General features: G+C 44.3%; 1 protein-coding gene across 7 annotated transcripts in view; it reads right to left on the reverse strand.

Annotated features, from left to right (window-relative positions):
* Window positions 1-26,813, reverse strand: part of tmem129 (transmembrane protein 129, E3 ubiquitin protein ligase) — a 203,309-nt gene that overhangs the window by 154,187 nt on the left and 22,309 nt on the right. For 2 of the 7 annotated variants that reach the window (XM_049484145.1, XM_049484144.1), the window contains exon 2: window positions 8,518-8,992. In XM_049484145.1, the coding sequence (XP_049340102.1) occupies window positions 8,518-8,992 (475 nt within the window). Of the gene's footprint in view, window positions 1-4,460; window positions 4,967-7,592; window positions 7,753-8,348; window positions 8,413-8,517; window positions 8,993-26,813 lie in introns of those variants that run through there. The other 5 variants (XM_049484143.1, XM_022683620.2, XM_007236478.4 and 2 more) reach the window with 5 other exon arrangements.

Here is a 26,813-nt window from a genome sequence, read left to right on the forward strand (position 1 = left end):
CTATAAGCTCTAGTATAAAATAACTGACCTCTCTTCTTCAGAAACGAAAATCTAAGTAAATAAAATCAAATTAACACTTGATATTTTCAGTATTTAAATTATTTTTAGACGAAATGAAAAAGGGCAGGACTAAAACTGTTTAAGGATATTCGCAGCATCAGCTGGCTGAAATAATAATTACTGGTTAGTCAGGATTATTAGAGGACTGTACTTCTCCTTATATATAAACAGTGTTGGGCACGTTACTTTGAAAAAGTAATTAGTTATAGTTACTCGTTACTTCTCCAAAAAAGTAACTGAGTTACTAACGGAGTTACTCCACTATAAAAGTAATTAGTTACCAGTAAAAGTAACTATCACGTTACTTTTTATTATTCGCCCGTCAAAAAAAGGAAATCAATTATGCATTTACTATTATTATTAGAAAAATAACAAAAAATAACAAACGAAAATAAACCCAAAATGTTGACAAAAATATAATCTAACGAATTTCAAAAAAATAAAACGAAATTCTCCACACAACCAAAGAAAATTACTAAAACTTGTAATACTGAAAAAAGCGGAAAAACGCGTCTGGGGATGAAATTTAACAAACCAAGCCACACTCAAAAGAAATATGTATATAAAACAAAATAATGGACAAAAACAACAATTTAATGCCCGTTAAAATGGTATTAATATAACAGCTTCACCAAAAGAGAATAGAGCTTAGATCGTGCCCAAAAAATCCGACCCAGCCGGAGTCCGTGCACATTCTGCCCAAGCCCGAACCATAAACTGTCATTATGAGCCTGACCCGATCCGCCCCATAAACTGTCTGTTTTCGGGCTGATTGAATGAGCGAAATATAATCAGAATTATGTTAATTAACACTGTAACATAGAAGCATAGAACTATTATTTAATTGAAATGATTTTTAAGAACAGCTACACACAATGCTGCAAGTCAAACGCGGAGGCGTTCACGTGCGCCCAGAGCTACGTGATTACAGTTTTCATTTTTATTATAGTTTAATTTTATTTTGTTTTTATTTTTTCTGTTCATTTTAGGGTGGGCTTGCTAGCGCGAGCGCTTTACACAAGAACTAACGGACCACGAGTGCCGCGCGCTCGGCACAACAACTCCCGCTGTACAACTCCGCTGTACAACAGCGCTTATAAATAAATTAAACACAAAAATGAGGGTATTCTATCAGTAATTTCAGTTCGTTTTAGTTAGTTTTATAAACACAAAATACAGTTCGAGATAGTTATGTTTTTCCTTTTAATTACCGTTTTTATTAGATTCAGTTAACACAAATGTTTTTCACTTTCAATTTTCGCTATTTCGTTCGCTTTAGTGAACAATAATAATTGGTTACTTAGCAACATTGTGATTATCACACCAGAGCTTTATATAAAATAAAAATAGGAGCCTGATTTCGGGTCGGTCCTCAGGTCAGGTGGGATTCGGGCAGAGAATCTAAGCTCTAAAATAGAAAGCAGCAGCACCACAAAAACCGGAGCAGCTAAAAAGAGCTTAACGTCCTTAATTCGGAACTTGGGCTGTCCACGGCAATCACTGAATTGATTAGAGCACGCAAATCGTCACAATTGTGCCTCACTTCATCACGCCAAACCACAGGCACAGCGGCCAGAAGCTCAAGTTCACCGGACAGAGGAGGGGTTAACCAGGGCAAAGCGAAATAAAAAAAAAAAGTTCATAGAGCTGCTAAAGTAACGTGCAGTAACGGGGTGTCGGAAATGGTAACGGCGTTATAGTTACAGTCATAGTAATTAGTTAGATTACTCGTTACTGAAAAAAGTGACGGCGTTAGTAACCGGCGTTAGTGCCGCCTCCTGCTGTTCTGCTGTAAAACTCACCCGTTTAAAGCGGTTTGCGCTGTTAGATATTAAATGAAACGATGAGCAGAATTTTCTGTTTTGTCGGGTTCTACTTTAGAACCCCCTCCAGACTTTTCTGATAAAAGCTCATTTTATCCTGAACCTATAAAGTCCGCGCTCTTCAGCTTTCTCAACTCATTTTCCGCTCACGCACCGAACCTCCAGTACAGCTGATGAGACGCGTTTCTCTGGCTAAGGAGCTCATTTGAAGAAGAAAAAAAAACAGATAAAGCTATATTTAAATTACAGCACCTGTCTGTTTTTGCATTATTTATAATTTTATTCTTAATTTAAACGTCACCCATTTTTGTAAAATAATAGCTGCAGCCCTAATGTGAACATTTTATAACATTGTCCTCCCATGTCCATTCGTTTTCAACTGCATGGAGTTGAAGAAGAAATGAGCTTTGCCGTTTTGGAGTAACTATCTAAAGTGGTCACATTATGGAAGTCTTCTTGCACTCTGTTAAACATATTAAAATGAATAATTAATAGACTAACAGACTGCAACAAGTCATACATTTGTTAATTAGTAGGCCCCTACAGTAAATTTTATATAATAGCCAACATAATATTTCTACTATAAACATGAATATATAGTGTATATAGAACATATGTTATATAATGAATAAAATAAAATGTTATGGATAATACAATCTAAATAAAATTAATATTTTTTTTATTAACATATAGTGATATAGTAACATTAAAGTCACTATAAAATGCTAACCTTATTTTCAATAAATTGTGTGAAGTTTACAACTGTTGTTCCTCCTCTTACTAGTATGATTTTAAGCATGCCAAATAAATATAATACGATAGCATATCGGCCCTAAAAATCGGCAGGTCACATCGGCCATCGGCTGACTCTGACCACTAATGATCGGTATCGGCATCGGCCTTAGAAAAACCCATATCGGTCGGTCTCTAAACTTTATGCTGCTTTACTCCTGGTGCAAAAATTCAAGCAGTTCAGTTTGGTGGTTTGATGGCTTGTGATCATCCATCTTCCTCTTGATTATATTCCAGAGGTTTTTAATTTGGTAAAATGAAAAACTCATCATTTTTACGTGCGCTTATGTTTTTCCAGAGCTGTATATGATGTATTTATGCATTATGATACAGTTTTTGGGGCAAATTCCAGTCAATTTGATAATAATTTATAGCTCTGATTCAAAAAATGTGTTTCTTTACTAACTCTGATCCCAAAATCACCTGTTACAAATGGTATAAACTGGTTGTTTGCTGGTTATTTAAGTTAAATATATGCTATACTGGTAAACTAGCTGGTTAATAAGGATCGTGTAATGCAATAATTTTACATTGGTAATTATTTACTGTTTAGCAGAAGTATATTAATTTAAAAAAAATCTCTATAAGTTATTAATAATTGCATTACCAGGAACACATATGTAGTATTTTAGCTAAATTATTTGTTCAGGTTTTGGAATATATTTTATATTCTGATCTCAGGGACACGCCCCCTCTGCTCTGTTATTACTGCGCTGTGCAGTAGCGACATCTAGCGGCGGAAAGTAAAGAGTGCAGGCGACTCGTCTAAAGAATCGATTCACCAAGAGTCGACTCCTCAAACCTAAATCTAATATAACCGTAAAAAATCTACAAAACTGTAAAATGTGATTTTAATTCTATATTATACCCTTAAACTAATATTATACCTAATTCTAAACATAACCATAATCATATATATTTTTTTAATTCATTACTCAATTATTGAACTTGCAAAATGTTCATTAAAAAGTTTATTAATTTTAACAGGTTAAGTGTTTTAACTGTTAATGTTTCTCAACATTTTAAAATGTTCTGCATTGTAGATTAATACTTAAGTCCTCTAAACTATGAGAAAAAAAAATAAATAAACAAAAAAGTGCTAAACCAGAATATGTTTTATATTTTAGTTTCTTCAAAGTATCTCCTCTTGTTTAGATGATCAGTTCTGAACATCTCTGCTGGATTTTCTCAGTCAGTTTTATGAGGTAGAGTCTCCTGGAATTCAGGCTTTCAGTTAACAGCTGTGCTGAACTCATCAAGAGTTAATTACTTGAATTTCTTGTCTCTTAATGTGTCTGAGAGCATCAGTTAAAGTAAAGAAAATAATTACTTTCCGAAATCCGAAAAAATAACTTAAAAAAAGACCCTTAAAAACAGTGTAAGGATGAAACTGGCACTCATCAGGACTGCCCCAGGATAAGTTCACCAGAGTTTCCAGCCTCAGAAACCACAAGTTAACAAACAGCTCCCCAGATAAGAGTATCTAAATACTTCACAGAGTATTTTAGTTTGTTTAACACTGTTTTTAAGTTACTACATGATTCATTATGTGTTCCTTCATAATCTGATAGATCACTTCACTGTTCATTTACTATGTAGGATATATATATATATATATGTTTATTCAGTCTTAAACTTAAAAAAATGCTAATGTACATTGCTGGGCATTTATGAGGAACATATTTGTGTTTATTTTAAAACTTACCTGTTTCATTCAGATATTAAATAAACATTATGAATTAAAAAACCTGACATAATTTTATTCAGAAATAATTTTAGAGAGTATCACATATCATAATAATATTTATTAAAATGTTTCCAGTTTTTACAAAATCAGAAGCAAGCACAGCAGCAAGTGATTCATTATTTATCAAATATTTCCAGATCAGAAAGGAGGATCAGAAAATATAATGGCAAATATATCTGTACAGTTTTTATTTGTCTGTAGACGACTTGTAGGTTTGAAAACAGGTTTATTTTACATGTTTTTTTATTATAAATTTATAACTGTATAAATGTCTCTCTGTAGATCAGTGGGTAGCATGTATTTATTCTACCAGACAGATATCCAGCACACAGAATTTAGCCCTGCAGGTGGGGCAGGCCACAGTGCTGCTGAGCCAGGTCTCGGGCCGGGTCTGGTCCTGCCGGCTGGCGAACCACTTCCCCATGCACACCAGGCACCACATGGGTCTGCAGTAGCACTGCTGGCACTCGCCCTCGTCCCTGCACAGCCTCACCAGCTTAACGTTAGCGCTGACCTGCATACAGCCGATACAGGGCTCCAGTTCCTGAGGGAGAAAATACACAAATTAATCAGAAAATAATCAGAAATTATATGTAATTTATACTATACCTGTTTATTAACCAGTCTTTATCTGTTTACAGCATCTCTAGGTCTCTAGCATCTCTAAAATGATTAACGATTAAAGGCAGGAAACTAGTGCTGCACAATATATCATTTAAGCGTCGTCATGGCGATGTGCACATGCGCAATAGTCACACTGCAGGATGTGTGATGTCACTTAAGGCAATTAAATCAAACACGTCATGTTGCAATGTTTTATGTTTTGATTCTTGACACAAGTAGTAGATACACAGCGCTGTCTCTGTGTCTGTGTGAGTGACAGGCTGCTGCTGCCTGAGAAGCGCGAGGGGCAGGAGTAAACACGAGGTAACCGCACACATGGCCTCCATCCACATTCTTGGGCACGTGCATGTAAACGTGAGCACGTGTGGAAAGCTGTGCTTCTCAGTCCAGCACAGACAAATGCTCTTATTTACCTTTTAAAAAAGACATTTAAATGCTGATTAAAGGGCAGATTACTGTTATTTTGCTGTTTTCTCGGGTTTTGAGAGCTCGGCGCTGACTCAGCTCTTGATTGGTCCGGATGCGAGACAACGCACGGGTGGGGGCGAGGCTGGTGACGTCACGTGCCCTACATTGTTTAATATTGCGATATATATCGTCGGAAAAAAGAACATTTGCAATGTCAAATTGTTTCCAGCATCGTGCAGCCCTACAGAAAAGGTAAATGTAAAGTTTTTACTGTTTTTAAACAATATCTATAGGACTACAGGTTCATTAAACTACATTACATTTCATTTGGCAGACGCTTTTGTCCAAAGCGACTTACAATAATGAAGTACAAAAGTAATAGGAATTTAGATAACCCATTTTTAGATAGGGCTTAAAGGAGGTCGAAGGGAAATATAGGGATAGAGAAGTGAAGGAGGGGAAGAAGGAAATGAGGTTAGAAGTAGTTAGTGTGTTAGAGGTGTTAGGAGAGTAAGTGCTCTTTGAAGAGCTCTGTCTTCAGGAGTTTCTTAAAGATAGTGAGAGATTCTCCTGATCTGGTAGTAGAAGGTAGTTAGTTAGAGGTGTTAGGAGAGTAAGAGCTCTTTGAAGAGCTCTGTCTTCAGGAGTTTATTAAAGATAGTGAGAGATTCTCCTGATCTGGTAGTGGAAGGTAGTTTGTTCCACCATTGGGGAACTCTGTATGAGAACAGTCTGGATTGCTTTGTGTGAGTGTTTGTTTGGTAAAGCGAGGCGACGTTCATTGGAGGAGCGCAGCGGCCGGGAGGTAGCGTAAGCCTTCAGGAGCGAGTGCAGGTAGGAAGGAGCTGTTCTGTATCACCTTGTAGGCGATTGTAAGAGCTTTGATTTTGATGCATCAACTGGTAGCCAATGGAGCTCAATGAGCAGCGGGGTGACGTGCCCGTTTTGGTTGGTTGAAGACCAGACGTGCTGCTGCATTCTGGATCATCTGGAGTGGTTTTACTACACAGGCTGGTAGGTCTGTTAGCAGGGCGTTGCAGTAGTCGAGGCGTGAGATGACGACCGCTTGTACCAGGAGTTGGGTGGCCTGTTGCGTCAAGAACGGTCTAATTTTCCTGATGTTATAGAGCGCAAAGCGGCAGGATCGAGCAACCGAGGCCACAAACTAGTGTTGTATTAGATTGCAAATCTGTTTTGGACATTTTTTGTGATTCGCAACCTAACAAAACAAGCTATTTTAGCTTTAGGTTAGAAAGTATTTTGTATTTCTGCTCAGTTTATTTAGCGATAGTCTGTGGTTCTGAGGTTGAGGTTTTCCCCACTCACTCAGTGCTAACAATAATATAACTCTTATTTTATAATATCGCAATTGTAATTATTGTAATTGCCATGTAATCACGTGTAATGTATACTGTAAAGCTTCAGTGTTAAATACAACTTCTTTATGTAATTATGAATTTATTTGGATTTAATGCAATTTTAATCCCACTTCCTGCTTTTTAAACTTGAACTGCAATTCTGCTTCCTGTTTGCAATCTTAAATCAACTTCAAATTCACAAATTTTATTGGAGTTTTTATTTTTAATTCAGTTATAAATTTTGAACAACTCTGGTTGGGAGTGAAGAATGTGCAGAAGATTCACTGTGTTGAACTCAAAACTCAAAAGTGTTATTAATGCAGTAATTAATGCCGTAATAAAACAATTTCTGTTCATTTGATCAAAGCCAGGGTTCATACGGTCATGAAAAACCTGGAAAAGTCACGGAGTTTAAAAATAGCAATTTCCAGGCCTAGAGAAAAAAAAGATAAAAACACCCCAAAAGTTTTAAAAAGTCATGGAAATTTAAAAAATCAGAGATGTGCAAAATATGCATACATGTTATTTAGCTATTAAAAATGAGATATAAGTCTTTTTAATTAATTTTAAGTGAGAGATAGGACTATTATAACCAATTTGACATGAATTTTTAGTTTTAAATTTTTTCTATGTCTGTACTGATGTTTTAAAGATCGTATGTTCATTAAAATTTGCCGCAAAAAAAGTCATAAAAAAGTCATGAAAATTGATAAATTGAAAAGTGTATGAACCCTGCACAGCATTGCTAAATATCTAACAGTGGTATATTTATTATCTCACCTGTCCACTTGTGTGTCTGTAAACTTGATTCATCTCCACCTGAGATTTAAACGTCTCCAAGAACAGTTCGCTGAGAGTCAAGTGCACGACCACGTTAGCCGCGTTTCTGATTGGAGAGTGCAGTTTCTCACGCAACTCTGCGTACTCTGTAGAATTTAACCTGAAGAAAAAAAAAAAAACAACAACAGATTATTAATATTACAGGACGTTAAGACACAAGGGGCCCTTTTTTAGCCATCTGCAGTCAACCGTGCTATTTTTGTTATCGTAACGACGGGAAAAGTACACCATGGATGGATGGATGTGTTTAATTTTGGGCGTAACATGAAATAATAAACCAATCAGAGTGTCTCTTGCTCATCATTCTCTTTAAGAGTAGATCAGGTGAGCTCTGACTTTGGTGGATTGCTATTGTAACGGTGCAGCTACCTGGACGTGTTCAACAAACTCTTCTCAGCAGAGGAAACTGAGCTGCTGGTTGACGCTGTGAAGGAGCTCCAGCAGCTCATTTACGGGAACAGCAATGTTATTTTATTTACTATTCTGTTTATTGTTGATGTAAAAGTTGGGTTTGTGCTGCTGTGTGTTCATGTGTGTGTAATAAGTGGGGGTGTACGCTCGGCTCGGCACAGCGCCTGTGTTAACGAGATAGCGATGAACGTCTGACTGTTGGCGTCTGTCTAGGTTGTATTCAGTCAGTGGAGCTCCTGTGTTTTCTGTTACCAAGATAAACAAGATAAAACTCCAGAAATGTACCTGAACACACCTCATTTCCAGAACACCACGCCCATCAGTGTAGATATATTCAGAAGATCTGCTGCTGTTTAAACCAGGCAGGAGGAAGATAGAGTGATAGACTGTTGGTGGGGTGTCGGAAACTGTATAAATGACTGTAAATCTGAGGTTAATTCATGATTAAACGTACCGTATATCAAAAGATTTGATGTTGGGGTTGATGCTGGCGACTCTGAGCGTGAGGATCTGAACTGGAGTTCCTGAATCCGGGGACATGTCGTGCTGTTTTGAGTCGATGACGGTCAGGTGCGCATCTTGCTGCAGCGTGACGTGCAGGCGGTACACCGTCACCTTCATCACCCAGGTATCAGTAACGATCACTCTGGCATCAGGCGGCCCGGTGGCGAATTTCTCGATGCGCCGGAACTCGGTGTTGATGGAGGAGGCGACGGATCTCCAGCTGGACTGAGGGAGGGCGAATTTACTGAGGGTGTGAGAAATCGGATGATTCGACCAACCGTTCCTGGACCAGTAAAACACCAGAGCTACACTGAAGAGCTGTAGAGTCGCAGAGAGTCCGAAATACAGCTGCCATCCTGAACTTGCTGAATGGATGGAGAAAAGATTCTCCTCTGGAGCAGCGAGACACATCCCCACATAGTAACCTGCAGCAGATAACAGATAAAAACCATCTGAGCAACATCAAACACATCAAACACTTCAAACATCAAACACATCAATTATAACTAGAAAAGGCAAAGTTCGTGAACGAACTTTAAGTTGGCTTGGAAAAGTACGCTAATAACGTTGAAAAGTTAAAATGGTTGCTTAGTGGTTGCTAGGCAGTTGTGATAATTTCTAAAGTGGTTGATAAGCGTTTGCTATGCAGTTGCTAACGTTTTCCAGGTGGTTGCTTAGGTGTTGCTAAGCAATTGCTAGGCAGTTGCTAACATATTCCACATGGTTGCTAAGTGGTTGCTAGGTGGTTGCTAAGCAGTTGCTAACGTTTTCCAAGTGGTGGCTAAAGTGTAGCTAACTGGTTGCTAGGCAGTTGCTAACGTTTTCCAAGTGGTTGCTAGGCAGTTGCTAAGTGGTTGCTAGGCAGTTGCTAACATTTTCCAGGTGGTTGCTAAGTGGTTGCTAGGTAGTTGCTAACATATTCCAGGTGGTTGCTAGGCAGCTGCTAAGTGGTTGCTAGGCAGTTGCTAACGTTTTCCAGGTGGTTGCTAAGTGGTTGCTAGGCAGTTGCTAACGTTTTCCAGGTGGTTGCTAGGCAGTTGCTAAGTGGTTGCTAGGCAGTTGCTAACGTTTTCCAAGTGATTGCTAGTCAGTTGCTAAGTGGTTGCTAGGCAGTTGCTAACGTTTTCCAGGTGGTTGCTAAGTGGTTGCTAGGCAGTTGCTAACGTTTTCCAGGTGGTTGCTAGGCAGTTGCTAAGTTGTTGCTAGGCAGTTGCTAACGTTTTCAAGGTGGTTGCTAAGTGGTTGCTAGGCAGTTGCTAACGTATTCCAGGTGGTTGCTAGGCAGTTGCTAAGTGGTTGCTAGGCAGTTGCTAACGTTTTCCAGGTGGTTGCTCAGTGGTTGCTAGGCAGTTGCTAACGTTTTCCAGGTGGTTGCTAAGTGGTTGCTAGGCAGTTGCTAACGTATTCCAGGTGGTTGCTAGGCAGTTGCTAAGTGGTTGCTAGGCAGTTGCTATCGTTTTCCAAGTGGTTGCTAGGCAGTTGCTAAGTGGTTGCTGGGCAGTTGCTAACGTTTTCCAGGTGGTTGCTAAGTGGTTGCTAGGCAGTTGCTAACGTTTTCCAGGTGGTTGCTAGGCAGTTGCTAAGTGGTTGCTAGGCAGTTGCTAACGTTTTCCAAGTGGTTGCTAGGCAGTTGCTAAGTGGTTGCTAGGCAGTTGCTAACGTTTTCCAGGTGGTTGCTAAGTGGTTGCTAGGCAGTTGCTAACGTTTTCCAGGTGGTTGCTAGGCAGTTGCTAAGTGGTTGCTAGGCAGTTGCTAACGTTTTCCAGGTGGTTGCTAGGCAGTTGCTAAGTGGTTGCTAGGCAGTTGCTAACGTTTTCCAAGTGGTTGCTAGGCAGTTGCTAAGTGGTTGCTAGGCAGTTGCTAACGTTTTCCAGGTGGTTGCTAAGTGGTTGCTAGGCAGTTGCTAACATTTTCCAGGTGGTTGCTAGGCAGTTGCTAAGTTGTTGCTAGGCAGTTGCTAACGTTTTCCAGGTGGTTGCTAAGTGGTTGCTAGGCAGTTGCTAACGTATTCCAGGTGGTTGCTAGGCAGTTGCTAAGTGGTTGCTAGGCAGTTGCTAACGTTTTCCAGGTGGTTGCTCAGTGGTTGCTAGGCAGTTGCTAACATTTTCCAGGTGGTTGCTAAGGTGTTGCTACGTGGTTGCTAGGCAGTTGCTAACGTTTTCCAGGTGGTTGCTAAGGTGGTTGCTAAGCAGTTATTAGGTGGTTGCTAAGCCCTGGCTGGGGTGCCGGGGTGTCCAAACTTTTGACTGATAGCTGCTCCATACAGCAGCTCCTCCATACACTCACAGTACTGGAGGAGCAGGGGAGAGAAGGGGTTCCGTGCGCAGAGCTGCTCGTGTGTGAGATGGAACTCTGGGCCCCCCATTCATTTCTATGGGAAAACTTCGTACGACAATTGTACGAAAACCGTACGTCGCATCATTTCGTAAAGCATATTTTCGGAAAGAACGCGGTAAGTTTTATAGACCAGCCGAATTACGTCTTCATATCTCAAAAATTGTGACGTTCACGGCCGTTCAAAATTCTCTCCCATTCATTCCTATGGGAAAAAAAAGCGTACGTTTACGAAGTTTTTACGAAAACCGTACGATATATCGCTTCAAAAAGCACAAGCAACCTAATCGGGCATAGGTCCGACGATCCTGTAAAGTTTCGAGTTTCTACGTTAAAAGCCCTAGGAGGAGATAGTGATTAAATTTTGCGAAGAGAATAATAATAATAACTAGAAAAGGCAAAGTTCGTGAACGAACTTTAAGTTGGCTTGGAAAAGTACGCTGATAACGTTGAAAAGTAAAAATGGTTGCTTAGTGGTTGCTAGGCAGTTGTGATCATTTCTAAAGTGGTTGATAAGCGTTTGCTATGCAGTTGCTAACGTTTTCCAGGTGGTTGCTTAGGTGTTGCTAAGCAATTGCTAGGCAGTTGCTAACATATTCCACATGGTTGCTAAGTGGTTGCTAGGTGGTTGCTAAGCAGTTGCTAACGTTTTCCAAGTGGTGGCTAAAGTGTAGCTAACTGGTTGCTAGGCAGTTGCTAACGTTTTCCAAGTGGTTGCTAGGCAGTTGCTAAGTGGTTGCTAGGCAGTTGCTAACATTTTCCAGGTGGTTGCTAAGTGGTTGCTAGGTAGTTGCTAACATATTCCAGGTGGTTGCTAGGCAGCTGCTAAGTGGTTGCTAGGCAGTTGCTAACGTTTTCCAGGTGGTTGCTAAGTGGTTGCTAGGCAGTTGCTACCGTTTTCCAGGTGGTTGCTAGGCAGTTGCTAAGTGGTTGCTAGGCAGTTGCTAACGTTTTCCAAGTGATTGCTAGGCAGTTGCTAAGTGCTTGCTAGGCAGTTGCTAACGTTTTCCAGGTGGTTGCTAAGTGGTTGCTAGGCAGTTGCTAACGTTTTCCAGGTGGTTGCTAGGCAGTTGCTAAGTTGTTGCTAGGCAGTTGCTAACGTTTTCAAGGTGGTAGCTAAGTGGTTGCTAGGCAGTTGCTAACGTATTCCAGGTGGTTGCTAGGCAGTTGCTAAGTGGTTGCTAGGCAGTTGCTAACGTTTTCCAGGTGGTTGCTAAGCAGTTGCTAAGTGGTTACTAGGCAGTTGCTAACGTTTTCCAAGTGGTTGCTAGGCAGTTGCTAAGTGGTTGCTAGGCAGTTGCTAACGTTTTCCAGGTGGTTGCTAAGTGGTTGCTAGGCAGTTGCTAACGTTTTCCAGGTGGTTGCTAGGCAGTTGCTAAGTGGTTGCTAGGCAGTTGCTAACGTTTTCCAGGTGGTTGCTAGGCAGTTGCTAAGTGGTTGCTAGGCAGTTGCTAACGTTTTCCAAGTGGTTGCTAGGCAGTTGCTAAGTGGTTGCTAGGCAGTTGCTAACGTTTTCCAGGTGGTTGCTAAGTGGTTGCTAGGCAGTTGCTAACATTTTCCAGGTGGTTGCTAGGCAGTTGCTAAGTTGTTGCTAGGCAGTTGCTAACGTTTTCCAGGTGGTTGCTAAGTGGTTGCTAGGCAGTTGCTAACATATTCCAGGTGGTTGCTAGGCAGTTGCTAAGTGGTTGCTAGGCAGTTGCTAACGTTTTCCAGGTGGTTGCTCAGTGGTTGCTAGGCAGTTGCTAACGTTTTCCAGGTGGTTGCTAAGTGGTTGCTAGGCAGTTGCTAACGTATTCCAGGTGGTTGCTAGGCAGTTGCTAAGTGGTTGCTAGGCAGTTGCTAACGTTTTCCAAGTGGTTGCTAGGCAGTTGCTAAGTGGTTGCTAGGCAGTTGCTAACGTTTTCCAGGTGGTTGCTAAGGTGTTGTTAAGTGGTTGCTAGGCAGTTGCTAACGTTTTCCATGTGGTTGCTAAGTGGTTGCTAGGCAGTTGCTATCGTTTCTAAAGTGGTTGCTAAGTGGTTGCTAGGCAGTTGCTAACGTTTTCCAAGTGGTTGCTAGGCAGTTGCTAAGTGGTTGCTAGGCAGTTGCTAACATTTTCCAGGTGGTTGCTAAGTGGTTGCTAGGTAGTTGCTAACATATTCCAGGTGGTTGCTAGGCAGCTGCTAAGTGGTTGCTAGGCAGTTGCTAACGTTTTCCAGGTGGTTGCTAAGTGGTTGTTAGGCAGTTGCTAACGTTTTCCAGGTGGTTGCTAGGCAGTTGCTAAGTGGTTGCTAGGCAGTTGCTAACGTTTTCCAAGTGGTTGCTAGGCAGTTGCTAAGTGGTTGCTAGGCAGTTGCTAACGTTTTCCAGGTGGTTGCTAAGTGGTTGCTAGGCAGTTGCTAACGTTTTCCAGGTGGTTGCTAAGGTGGTTGCTAAGCAGTTAATAGGTGGTTGCTAAGCCTTGGCTGGGGTGCCGGGGTGTCCAAACTTTTGACTGATAGCTGCTCCATACAGCAGCTCCTCCATACACTCACAGTACTAGAGGAGCAGGGGAGAGAAGGGGTTCCGTGCGCAGAGCTGCTCGTGTGCGAGATGGAACTCTGGGCCCCGCATTCATTTCTATGGGAAAACTTCGTACGACAATTGTACGAAAACCGTACGTCGCATCATTTCGTAAAGCATATTTTCGGAAAGAACGCGGTAAGTTTTATAGACCAGCTGAATTACGTCTTCGTATCTCAAAAATTGTGACGTTCACGGCCGTTCAAAATTCTCCCCAATTCATTCCTATGGGAAAAAAAAGCGTACGTTTACGAAGTTTTTACGAAAACCGTACGATATATCGCTTCAAAAAGCACAAGCAACCTAATCGGGCATAGGTCCGACGATCCTGTAAAGTTTCGAGTTTCTACGTTAAAAGCCCTAGGAGGAGATAGTGATTAAATTTTGCGAAGAGAATAATAATAATAATAATAAAATGGAATAAGAAGATTACGAAGAACAATAAGTTGGCTTTTCCAAGCCAACTTAACTAGAAAAGGTAAAGTTCGTGAACGAACTTTAAGTTGGCTTGTAAAAGAACGCTAATAACGTTAAAAAGTTAAAATGGTTGCTAAACGCTAAATGCCAAAAACACGGAAATCTAAAAACGTTTGGTTAAACGTTGAAATCTAAAAATGTTTGGTTAAACGCTGAAAACTAAAAATGTTTGGTTAAACCCTGAAATCTAAAAACATTTGGATAAATGCTAAAATCTTGAAAGTGGTTGCTAGGCAGTTGCTAACATCTTACAGGTGGTTGCTAAGCTGTTGCTAAGCGGTTGCTAGTTATTTGCTAATGTATTACACATGGTTGCTAAGTGGTTGCAAGGCGGTTGCTAAACAGTTGCTTACGTTTTCCTAGTGGTTGCTAAGGTGTTGCTAAGTGGTTGCTAGGCAGTTGCTATCGTTTCTAATGTGGTTGCTAAGCTGTTGCTAGGCTGTTTCTAACGTTTTCCTGGTGGTTGCTAAGGTGTTGCTAACTGGTTGCTAGGCAGTTGCTATAATTTCTAAAGTGGTTGCTAAGTGGTTGCTAGGCCGTTGCTAACGTTTTCCAGGTGGTTGCTAAGGTGTTGCTAAGTGGTTGCTAGGCAGTTGCTAACGTTTTCCAGGTGGTTGCTAAGGTGTTGCTAACTGGTTGCTAGGCAGTTGCTATAATTTCTAAAGTGGTTGCTAAGTGGTTGCTAGGCAGTTGCTAACGTTTTCCTAGTGGTTGCTAAGGTGTTGCTAACTGGTTGCTAGGCAGTTGCTATAATTTCTAAAGTGGTTGCTAAGTGATTGCTAGGCAGTTGCTAACGTTTTCCAGGTGGTTGCTAAGGTGTTGCTAACTGGTTGTGGTGTGGGTTGTAGAGTGTGTGTGGTGTTGAGCGTGTGTGGTGTTGAGCGTGTGTGGTGTGGGGCGTGTGTGGAGAGCATGGTGTGGTGTGGCAAAGGTGTTGCTAACTGGTTGTGGTGTGGACTGTAGAGTGTGTGTGGTGTGGAGTGTGTTGGGTGTGGAGTTTGTGGGGTGTGTAGAGTACGTGGTGTGGTGTGGGGTGTGCGGTGGAGTGTGTGTGTGTGGTATGGAGTGTGTGTGGTGTGGGGTGTGTCAGGTGTGGAGTGTGTGTGGTGTGGGGTAGGTGTGGTGTGAACTGTGTGTGGTATGTGTGGGGTGGAGTATGTATGGTGTGGGGTGTATGTGGTGTGGAGTGTGTGGTGTGGTGTATGTGTGGTGGAGTGTGGGGTGTGTGTCAGGTGTGGAGTGTGTGTGGTGTGGGGTATGTGTGGTGTGAACTGTGTGTGGTATGTGTGGGGTGGAGTGTGTATGGTGTGGGGTATGTGAGCTGTGGAGTGTGTGCGTGGTATGGAGTGTGTGGGGTGTGGGGTATGTGTGGTGTGAAGTGTGTGTGGTGTGGGGTATATGAGCTGTGAAGTGTGTGTGGTTTAAAGTGTGTGTGGTGTGGAGTGTGTGGTGTGGGGTGTGAATTGTGTGTGGTATGTGTGGGGTGGAGTGTGTGTGGTGTGGGCTATGTGAGCTGTGGAGTGTGTGTGGTTTAAAGTGTGTGTGGTGTGGGGTTTGTGTGGTGTGGAGTGTGTGTGGTGTGGGGTATGGGTGGTTTGAAGTGTGTGTGGTGTGGGGTATGTGTGGTTTGAAGTGTGTGTGATGTGGGGTTTGTGTGGTTTGAAGTGTGTGTGGTGTGGGGTATGTGTGGTTTGAAGTGAGTGTGGTGTGGGGTATGTGTGGTTTGAAGTGAGTGTGGTGTGGGGTGTGTGTGGTTTGAAGTGTGTGTGGTGTGGGGTTTGTGTGGTTTGAAGTGTGTGTGGTGTGGGGTTTGTGTGGTGTGGAGTGTGTGTGGTGTGGGGTATGTGTGGTTTGAAGTGTTTGTGGTGTGGGGTATGTGAGCTGTGGAGTGTTTGTGTGGTATGGAGTGTGTGGGGTATGTGAGCTGTGGAGTGTGTGTGATTTAAAGTGTGTGTGGTGTGGGGTTTGTGTGGTGTGAAGTGAGTGTGGTGTGGGGTATGTGTGGTTTGAAGTGTGTGTGGTGTGGGGTATGTGTGGTTTGAAGTGTGTGTGGTGTGGGGTTTGTGTGGTTTGAAGTGTGTGTGGTGTGGGGTATGTGTGGTTTGAAGTGAGTGTGGTGTGGGGTATGTGTGGTTTGAAGTGAGTGTGGTGTGGGGTATATGTGGTTTGAAGTGAGTGTGGTGTGGGGTATGTGTGGTTTGAAGTGAGTGTGGTGTGGGGTATGTGTGGTTTGAAGTGAGTGTGGTGTGGCGTATGTGTGGTTTGAAGTGAGTGTGGTGTGGGGTATGTGTGGTTTGAAGTGTGTGTGGTGTGGGGTATGTGAGCTGTGGAGTGTGTGTGGTATGGAGTTTGTGGGGTGTGGGGTATGTGTGCTGTGGAGTGTGTGGGGTGTGGGGTATGTGTGGTGTGGAGTGTGTGTGGTGTGGGGTATGTGAGCTGTGGAGTGTGTGTGGTTTAAAGTGTGTGTGTGGTGTGGGGTTTGTGTGGTGTGGAGTGTGTGTGGTGTGGGGTATGTGTGGATTGAAGTGTGTGTGGTGTGGGGTATGTGTGGTTTGAAGTGTGTGTGGTGTGGGGTTTGAAGTGTGTGTGGTGTGGGGTTTGTGTGGTGTGGAGTGTGTGTGGTGTGGGGTATGTGTGGTTTGAAGTGTGGTTTAAAGTGTGTGTGGTGTGGGGTATGTGTGGTGTGGAGTGTGTGGGGTGGAGTTTGTTTGGTGTGGGGTATGTGTGGTGTGGAATGTGTGTAAGGTGTGGTGTGGACTGTGTGTGGTGTGATGTATGTGTGGTGTGTGCGTGTATGTGTGGTGTGGTGTGTGTAGTGTTGTATTGGTTCTGGTGTGGGTTGTGTTCAGCAGTATCTTCTCCATACAGATACAGTACTGAGGAGCAGGGCAGAGAGGGGGGCCGTGCGCAGGATCGGCTGGTGTGTGTGAGATGGCCAACATTCCGCCCATTCATTCCTATGGGGAAAGTTCGTACGATAATTTTACGAAAACCGTAAATCGTATCGGTGAGATCAGCATATCGTCTGAAACGTCTCTGCAAGTTCTGTATGTCTTGTGAATTTCGTGGTTCTAGCTCAAAAATTGTGACTTTTAGAGCCGTTTGAAAAAAGTGTGAATGGAAGTCTATGGGAAAAAATCTGACTTTGGCGGACCACCGATCGGACCCTGGTGGTCCGATCACTTAGAAAAGCACAAGCACACCCCGCGGCAATAGGTTCTATCATCTTGTGAAGTTTGGTGGTTCTAGCTTGAAAACTGTAGGAGGAGAAACTGTTTATAAAAAGTTTATAGAATAATAATAATAACTAGAAAAGGCAAAGTTCGTGAACGAACTTTAAGTTGGCTTGGAAAAGAGCGCTAATAACGTTGAAAAGTTAAAATGGTTGTTAAGCTGTTTCTGTCTGAAGAGTGTGCCAGGGTGGTTGCTAAGGTGTTGCTAGGTGGTTGCTAAGGTGTTGCTATGGTATCCAGGGTGGTTGCTAAGGTGTTGCTAGGTGGTTGCTAAGGTGTTGCTATGGTTTCTGGGGTGGTTGCTAAGGTGTTGCTAGGTGGTTGCTAAGGTGTTGCTATGGTATCCGGGGTGGTTGCTAAGGTGTTGCTAGGCGGTTGCTAAGGTGTTGCTATGGTATCCGGGGTGGTTGCTAAGGTGTTGCTAAGTGGTTGCTAGGCAGTTGCTATCATTCCTAAAGTGGTTGCTAGGCAGTTGCTAACGTTTTACACGTGGTTGCTAGGCCGTTGCTATCATTTCTAAAGTGGTTGCTAAGTGGTTGTTAGGCAGTTGCTAACGTATTCCATGTGGTTACTAAGTGGTTGCTAGGCAGTTGCTGTCATTTCTAAAGTGGTTGCTAAGCTGTTGCTAGGCAGTTGCTAACGTTTTCCAGGTGGTTGCTAAGGTGTTGCTAACTGGTTGCTAGGCAGTTGCTATAATTTCTAAAGTGGTTGCTACGTGATTGCTAGGCAGTTGCCAACGTTTTCCAGGTGGTTGCTAAGGTGTTGCTAACTGGTTGTGGTGTGGGTTGTAGAGGGTGTGTGGTGTTGGGTGTGTGTGGTGTTGAGCGTGTGTGGTGTGGGGCGTGTGTGGTGTGGAGTGTGTGGTGTGGTGTATGTGTGGTGGAGTGTGGGGTGTGTGTCAGGTGTGGAGTGTGTGTGGTGTGGGGTATGTGTGGTGTGAAGTGTGTGGTATGTGTGGGGTGGAGTGTGTGTGGTGTGGGGTATGTTAGCTGTGGAATGTGTGTGTGGTATGGAGTGTGTGGGGTGTGGGGTATGTGTGGTGTGGAGTGTGTGCGGTATATGAGCTCTGTGTGTGGAGTGTGTGTGTGGTTTAAAGTGTGTGTGGTGTGGGGTATGTGGTGTGGGGTGTGAAGTGTGTGTGGTATGTGTGGGGTGGAGTGTGTGTGGTGTGGGGTATGTGAGCTGTGGAGTGTGTGTGTGGTGTGGGGTATGAATTGTGTGTGGGGTGGAGTGTGTGTGGTGTGGGCTATGTGAGCTGTGGAGTGTGTGTGGTTTAAAGTGTGTGTGGTGTGGGGTATGTGTGGTTTGAAGTGTGTGTGGTGTGGAGTATGTGGTTTGAAGTGTGTGGTGTGGGGTTTGTGTGGTTTGAAGTGTGTGTGGTGTGGAGTTTGTGTGGTGTGGAGTGTGTGTGGTGTGGGGTATGTGTGGTTTGAAGTGTGAGTGGTGTGGGGTATGTGAGCTGTGGAGTGTGTGTGTGGTATGGAGTGTGTGGGGTGTGGGGTATGTGTGCTGTGGAGTGTGTGTGTTGTATGGAGTGTGTGGGGTATGTGTGGTGTGGAGTGTGTGTGGTGTGGGGTATATGATCTGTGGAATGTGTGTGTGGTTTAAAGTGTGTGTGGTGTGGGGTATGTGTGGTGTGGAGTGTGCGGTGTGAAGTGTGTGTGGTATGTGTGGGGTGGGGTGGAGTGTGTGTGGTGTGGGGTATGTGAGCTGTGGAGTGTGTGTGTGTTTTAAAGTGTGTGTGGTGTGGGGTATGAATTGTGTGTGGGGTGGAGTGTGTGGGGTGTGGAGTGTTTGTGGTGTTGGGTATGTGTGGTTTGAAGTGTGTGTGGTGTGGGGTTTGTGTGGTTTGAAGTGTTTGTGGTGTGGAGTTTGTGTGGTTTAAAGTGTGTGTGGTGTGGGGTTTGTGTGGTGTGGAGTGTGTGTGTGCTATGTGTGAGGTGGAGTGTGTGTGGTGTGGGGTATGTGTGGTTTAAAGTGTGTGGTGTGGGGTATGTGTGATGTGGAGTGTGTGTGGTATGTGTGGTTTGAAGTGTGTGTGGTGTGGTGTATGTGTGGTGTGGAGTGTGTGGGGTGGAGTGTGTTTGGTGTGGGGTATGTGTGGTGTGGAATGTGTGTAGGGTGTAGTGTGGACTGTGTGTGGTGTGGGGTTTGTAGTGTGGTGTGTGTGTAGTGTTGTATTGGTTCTGGTGTGGGTTGTGTTCAGCAGTATCTTCTCCATACAGATACAGTACTGAGGAGCAGGGCAGAGAGGGGGGCCGTGCGCAGGATCGGCTGGTGTGTGTGAGATGGCCAACATTCCGCCCATTCATTCCTATGGGGAAAGTTCGTACGATAATTTTACGAAAACCGTAAATCGTATCGGCGAGATCAGCATATCGTCTGAAACGTCTCTGCAACTTCTGTATGTCTTGTGAATTTCGTGGTTCTAGCTTGAAAATTGTGACTTTTAGAGCAGTTTGAAAAAAGTGTGAATGGAAGTCTATGGGAAAAAATCTGACTTTGGCGGACCACCGATCGGACCCTGGTGGTCCGATCACTTAGAAAAGCACAAGCACACCCCGCGGCAATAGGTTCTATCATCTTGTGAAGTTTGGTGGTTCTAGCTCGAAAACTGTAGGACGAGAAACTGTTTATAGAATTTACCGAGAATAATAATAATAACTAGAAAAGGCAAAGTTCGTGAACGAACTTTAAGTTGGCTTGGAAAAAAGCGCTAATAACGTTGAAAAGTTTAAATGGTTGTTAAGCTGTTTCTGTCTGAAGAGTGTGAAGAGTCGTTGATATGCTGTTAACTTTTGGCTAAAAGCTAAATGCCAAAAACGCGGAAATCTAAAAACGTTTGGTTAAACGCTGAAATCTAAAGACGTTTGGTTAAATGCTAAAATCTAGAAACGTTAAGCTGTTGCTAACGGGTTGCTAACATATACCAGGTGGTTGCTAAGCTGTTGCTAGGCAGTTGCTCTTATATTCCACATGGTTGCTAAGGTGTTGCTAACTGGTTGCTAGGAAGTTGCTATAATTTCTAAAGTGGTTGCTAAGATGTTGCTAAGTGGTTGCTAGGCAGTTGCTATCATTTCTAAAGTGGTTGCTAAGTGGTTCATAGACAGTTGCTAATGTTTTCCTAGTGGTTGTTAAGGTGTTGCTAAGTGGTTGCTAGGCAGTTGCTATCATTTCTAAAGTGGTTACTTAGTGGTTGCTAGGCACTTGCTAACGTTTTTGATGTGGTTGCTAGGCAGTTGCTATCATTTCTAAAGTGGTTGCTAAGTGGTTGTTAGGCCGTTGCTAACGTCTTCCATGTGGTTGCTAACTGGTTGCTAGGCAGTTGCTAATGTTTTCTAGGTGGTTGCTAAGGTGTTGCTAACTGGTTGCTAGGTAGTTGCTATCATTTCTGAAGTGTTTGCTAAGTGGTTGCTAGGCAGTTGCTAGCGTTTTCCATGTGGTTGCTAAGTGTTTGCTAAGTGGTTGCTTGGCAGTTGCTATCATTCCTAAAGTGGTTGCCAGGCAGTTGCTAACGTTTTCCACATGGTTGCTAGGCAGTTGCTATCATTTCTAAAGTGGTTGCTAAGTGGTTGTTAGGCAGTTGCTAACGTTTTCCATGTGGTTACTAAGTGGTTGCTAAGCTGTTGCTAGGCAGTTGCTAATGTTTTCCAGGTGGTTGCTAAGGTGTTGCTAACTGGTTGCTAGGCAGTTGCTATAATTTCTAAAGTGGTTGCTAAGTGATTGCTAGGCAGTTGCCAACATTTTCCAGGTGGTTGCTAAGGTGTTGCTAACTGGTTGTGGTGTGGGTTGTAGAGTGTGTGTGGTGTTGAGCGTGTGTGGTGTTGAGCGTGTGTGGTGTTGAGCGTGTGTGGTGTGGGGCGTGAGTGGAGAGCATGGTGTGGTGTGGCAAAGGTGTTGCTAACTGGTTGTGGTGTGGACTGTAGAGTGTGTGTGGTGTGGAGTGTGTTGGGTGTGGAGTTTGTGGGGTGTGTAGAGTGGGTGGTGTGGTGTGGGGTGTGCGGTGGAGTGTGTGTGTGTGTGGTATGGAGTGTGTGTGGTGTGGGGTGTGTCAGGTGTGGAGTGTGTGTGGTGTGGGGTAGGTGTGGTGTGAACTGTGTGTGGTATGTGTGGGGTGGAGTATGTATGGTGTGGTGTGTATGTGGTGTGGAGTGTGTGGTGTGGTGTATGTGTGGTGGAGTGTGGGAGTGTGGGGTGTGTGTCAGGTGTATGTGTGGTGGAGTGTGGGGTGTGTGTCAGGTGTGGAGTGTGTGTGGTGTGGGGTATGTGTGGTGTGAACTGTGTGTGGTATGTGTGGTGTGGAGTGTGTGGTGTGGGGTGTGAATTGTGTGTGGTATGTGTGGGGTGGTGTGTGTGTGTGGTGTGGGCTATGTGAGCTGTGGAGTGTGTGTGGTGTGGGGTATGTGTGGTTTGAAGTGTGTGTGGTGTGGGGTATGTGTGGTTTGAAGTGTGTGTGGTGTGGGGTTTGTGTGGTTTGAAGTGTGTGTGGTGTGGGGTATGTGTGGTTTGAAGTGAGTGTGGTGTGGGGTATGTGTGGTTTGAAGTGAGTGTGGTGTGGGGTATGTGTGGTTTGAAGTGTGTGTGGTGTGGGGTTTGTGTGGTTTGAAGTGTGTGTGGTGTGGGGTTTGTGTGGTTTGAAGTGTGTGTGGTGTGGGGTTTGTGTGGTGTGGAGTGTGTGTGGTGTGGGGTATGTGTGGTTTGAAGTGTGTGTGGTTTGGGGTATGTGAGCTGTGGAGTGTGTGTGTGGTATGGAGTGTGTGTGGTGTGTGTGCTGTGGAGTGTGTGTGTGGTATGGAGTGTGTGGGGTGTGGGGTATGTGTGGTGTGGAGTGTGTGTGGTGTAGGGTATATGAGCTGTGGAGTTTGTGTGTGGTTTAAAGTGTATGTGGTGTGGGGTATGTGTGGTGTGGAGTGTGTGGTGTGGGGTGTGAAGTGTGTGGTATGTGTGGGGTGGAGTGTGTGGTGTGGGGTATGTGAGCTGTGGAATGTGTGTGGTTTAAAGTGTGTGTGGTGTGGGGTTTGTGTGGTGTGGAGTGTGTGTGGTGTGGGGTATGCGTGGATTGAAGTGTGTGTGGTGTGGGGTATGTGTGGTTTGAAGTGTGTGTGGTGTGGGGTTTGTGTGGTTTGAAGTGTGTGTGGTGTGGGGTATGTGTGGTTTGAAGTGTGTGTGGTGTGGGGTTTGTGTGGTGTGGAGTGTGTGTGGTGTGGGGTATGTGTGGTTTGAAGTGTGTGTGGTGTGGGGTATGTGAGCTGTGGAGTGTGTGTGTGGTATGGAGTGTGTGGGGTGTGGGGTATGTGTGCTGTGGAGTGTGTGTGGTATGGAGTGTGTGGGGTGTGGGGTATGTGTGGTGTGGAGTGTGTGTGGTGTGGGGTATATGAGCTGTGGAGTTTGTGTGTGGTTTAAAGTGTATGTGGTGTGGGGTATGTGTGGTGTGGAGTGTGTGGTGTGGGGTGTGAACTGTGTGGTATGTGTGGGGTGGAGTGTGTGGTGTGGGGTATGTGAGCTGTGGAGTGTGTGTGGTTTAAAGTGTGTGTGTGGTGTGGGGTTTGTGTGGTGTGGAGTGTGTGTGGTGTGGGGTATGTGTGGATTGAAGTGTGGTGTGGGGTATGTGTGGTTTGAAGTGTGTGTGGTGTGGGGTTTGAAGTGTGTGTGGTGTGGGGTTTGTGTTTTGTGGAGTGTGTGTGGTGTGGGGTATGTGTGGTTTGAAGTGTGGTTTAAAGTGTGTGTGGTTTGAAGTGAGTGTGGTGTGGGGTATGTGTGGTTTGAAGTGTGTGTGGTGTGGGGTTTGTGTGGTTTGAAGTGTGTGTGGTGTGGGGTTTGTGTGGTTTGAAGTGTGTGTGGTGTGGGGTTTGTGTGGTGTGGAGTGTGTGTGGTGTGGGGTATGTGTGGTTTGAAGTGTGTGTGGTGTGGGGTATGTGAGCTGTGGAGTGTGTGTGGTATGGAGTGTGTGGGGTGTGGGGTATGTGTGCTGTGGAGTGTGTGTGTGTGGTATGGAGTGTGTGGGGTGTGGGGTATGTGTGGTGTGGAGTGTGTGTGGTGTAGGGTATATGAGCTGTGCAGTTTGTGTGTGGTTTAAAGTGTATGTGGTGTGGGGTATGTGTGGTGTGGAGTGTGTGGTGTGGGGTGTGAAGTGTGTGGTATGTGTGGGGTGGAGTGTGTGGTGTGGGGTATGTGAGCTGTGGAATGTGTGTGGTTTAAAGTGTGTGGTGTGGGGTATGTGTGGTGTGAACTGTGTGTGGTATGTGTGGGGTGGAGTGTGTGTGGTGTGGGGTATATGAGCTGTGAAGTGTGTGTGGTGTGGGGTTTGAAGTGTGTGTGGTGTGGGGTTTGTGTGGTGTGGAGTGTGTGTGTTGTGGGGTATGTGTGGTTTGAAGTGTGGTTTAAAGTGTGTGTGGGGTTTGAAGTGTGTGTGGTGTGGGGTTTGTGTGGTGTGGAGTGTGTGTGGTGTGGGGTATGTGTGGTTTGAAGTGTGGTTTAAAGTGTGTGTGGTGTGGGGTATGTGTGGTGTGGAGTGTGTGGGGTTGAGTGTGTTTGGTGTGGGGTATGTGTGGTGTGGAATGTGTGTAAGGTGTGGTGTGGACTGTGTGTGGTGTGGGGTGTGTGGTGTGCTGTGTGTGTAGTGTGGTATTGGTTCTGGTGTGGGTTGTGTTCAGCAGTATCTTCTCCATACAGATACAGTACTGAGGAGCAGGGCAGAGAGGGGGGCCGTGCGCAGGATCGGCTGGTGTGTGTGAGATGGCCAACATTCCGTCCATTCATTCCTATGGGGAAAGTTCGTACGATAATTTTACGAAAACCGTAAATCGTATCGGTGAGATCAGCATATCGTCTGAAACGTCTCTGCAAGTTCTGTACGTCTTGTGAATTTCGTGGTTCTAGCTCAAAAATTGTGACTTTTAGAGCCGTTTGAAAAAAGTGTGAATGGAAGTCTATGGAAAAAAATCTGACTTTGGCGGACCACCAATCGGACCCTGGTGGTCCGATCACTTAGAAAAGCACAAGCACACCCCGCGGCAATAGGTTCTATCATCTTGTGAAGTTTCGTGGTTCTGGCTTGAAAACTGTAGGAGGAGAAACTGTTTATAAAATTTACCGAGAATAATAATAATAATAATAATAAGATTTCGAAGAACAATAAGTTGGCTTTTCCAAGCCAACTTAATAAGATTTCGAAGAACAATAAGTTGGCTTTTCCAAGCCAACTTAATAAGATTACGAAGAACAGTAAGTTGGCTTTTCCAAGCCAACTTAACTAGAAAAGGTAAAGTTCGTGAACAAACTTTAAGTTGGCTTGGAAAAGAACGCTAATAACGTTAAAAAGTTAAAATGGTTGCTAAACGCTAAATGCCAAAAACACGGAAATCTAAAAATGTTTGGTTAAACGTTGAAAACTAAAAATGTTTGGTTAAACGCTGAAAACTAAAAATGTTTGGTTAAACCCTGAAATCTAAAAACATTTGGATAAATGCTAAAATCTTGAAAGTGGTTGCTAGGCAGTTGCTAACGTCTTACAGGTGGTTGCTAAGCTGTTGCTAAGCGGTTGCTAGTTATTTGCTAATGTATTACACATGGTTGCTAAGTGGTTGCAAGGCGGTTGCTAAACAGTTGCTTACGTTTTCCAGGTGGTGGATAAAATGTAGCTAACTGGTTGCTAGGCAGTTGCTAAGTGGTTGCTAGGCAGTTGCTAACGTTTTCCAGGTGGTTGCTAAGTGGTTCCTAGGCAGTTGCTAATGTTTTCCAGGTGGTTGCTAAGTGGTTGCTAGGCAGTTGCTAACGTTTTCCAGGTGGTTGCTAGGCAGTTGCTAAGTGGTTGCTAGGCAGTTGCTAACGTTTTCCAAGTGGTTGCTAGGCAGTTGCTTAGTGGTTGCTAGGCAGTTGCTAACGTTTTCCAGGTGGTTGCTAAGTGGTTGCTAGGCAGTTGCTAACATATTCCAGGTGGTTGCTAGGCAGTTGCTAAGTGGTTGCTAGGCAGTTGCTAACGTTTTCCAGGTGGTTGCTAAGTGGTTGCTAGGCAGTTGCTAACGTATTCCAGGTGGTTGCTTGGCAGTTGCTAAGTGGTTGCTAGGCAGTTGCTAACGTTTTCCAGGTGGTTGCTAAGTGGTTGGTAGGCAGTTGCTAACGTTTTCCAGGTGGTTGCGAAGTGGATGCTAGGCAGTTGCTAACGTTTTCCAGGTGGTTGCTAGGCAGTTGCTAAGTGGTTGCTAGGCAGTTGCTAACGTTTTCCAAGTGGTTGCTAGGCAGTTGCTAAGTGGTTGCTAGGCAGTTGCTAACATTTTCCAGGTGGTTGCTAAGTGGTTGCTAGGTAGTTGCTAACATATTCCAGGTGGTTGCTAGGCAGCTGCTAAGTGGTTGCTAGGCAGTTGCTAACGTTTTCCAGGTGGTTGCTAAGTGGTTGCTAGGCAGTTGCTAACGTTTTCCAGGTGGTTGCTAGGCAGTTGCTAAGTGGTTGCTAGGCAGTTGCTAACGTTTTCCAAGTGGTTGCTAGGCAGTTGTTAAGTGGTTGCTAGGCAGTTGCTAACGTTTTCCAAGTGGTTGCTAGGCAGTTGCTAAGTGGTTGCTAGGCAGTTGCTAACGTTTTCCAGGTGGTTGCTAAGTGGTTGCTAGGCAGTTGCTAACGTTTTCCAGGTGGTTGCTAGGCAGTTGCTAAGTTGTTGCTAGGCAGTTGCTAACGTTTTCCAGGTGGTTGCTAAGTGGTTTGTAGGCAGTTGCTAACGTATTCCAGGTGGTTGCTAGGCAGTTGCTAAGTGGTTGCTAGGCAGTTGCTAACGTTTTCCAGGTGGTTGCTCAGTGGTTGCTAGGCAGTTGCTAACGTTTTCCAGGTGGTTGCTAAGTGGTTGCTAGGCAGTTGCTAACGTATTCCAGGTGGTTGCTAGGCAGTTGCTAAGTGGTTGCTAGGCAGTTGCTAACGTTTTCCAAGTGGTTGCTAGGCAGTTGCTAACGTTTTCCAGGTGGTTGCTAAGTGGTTGCTAGGCAGTTGCTAACGTTTTCCAGGTGGTTGCTAGGCAGTTGCTAAGTGGTTGCTAGGCAGTTGCTAACGTTTTCCAAGTGGTTGCTAGGCAGTTGCTAAGTGGTTGCTAGGCAGTTGCTAACGTTTTCCAGGTGGTTGCTAAGTGGTTGCTAGGCAGTTGCTAACATTTTCCAGGTGGTTGCTAGGCAGTTGCTAAGTTGTTGCTAGGCAGTTGCTAACGTTTTCCAGGTGGTTGCTAAGTGGTTGCTAGGCAGTTGCTAACGTATTCCAGGTGGTTGCTAGGCAGTTGCTAAGTGGTTGCTAGGCAGTTGCTAACGTTTTCCAGGTGGTTGCTCAGTGGTTGCTAGGCAGTTGCTAACGTTTTCCAGGTGGTTGCTAAGTGGTTGCTAGGCAGTTGCTAACGTATTCCAGGTGGTTGCTAGGCAGTTGCTAAGTGGTTGCTAGGCAGTTGCTAACGTTTTCCAAGTGGTTGCTAGGCAGTTGCTAAGTGGTTGCTAGGCAGTTGCTAACGTTTTCCAGGTGGTTGCTAAGGTGGTTGCTAAGGTGTTGATAAGTGGTTGCTAAGCCCTGGCTGGGGTGCTGGGGTGTCCAAACTTTTGACTGATAGCTGCTTTATACAGCAGTTCCTCCATAAACACACAGTACTGGAGGAGCAGGGGAGAGAAAGGGTTCCGTGCGCAGAGCTGCTGGTGA

Source organism: Astyanax mexicanus, chromosome 10, assembly GCF_023375975.1.
Source record: "Astyanax mexicanus isolate ESR-SI-001 chromosome 10, AstMex3_surface, whole genome shotgun sequence".
NCBI classification, from domain to species: Eukaryota; Metazoa; Chordata; class Actinopteri; order Characiformes; family Acestrorhamphidae; genus Astyanax; species Astyanax mexicanus.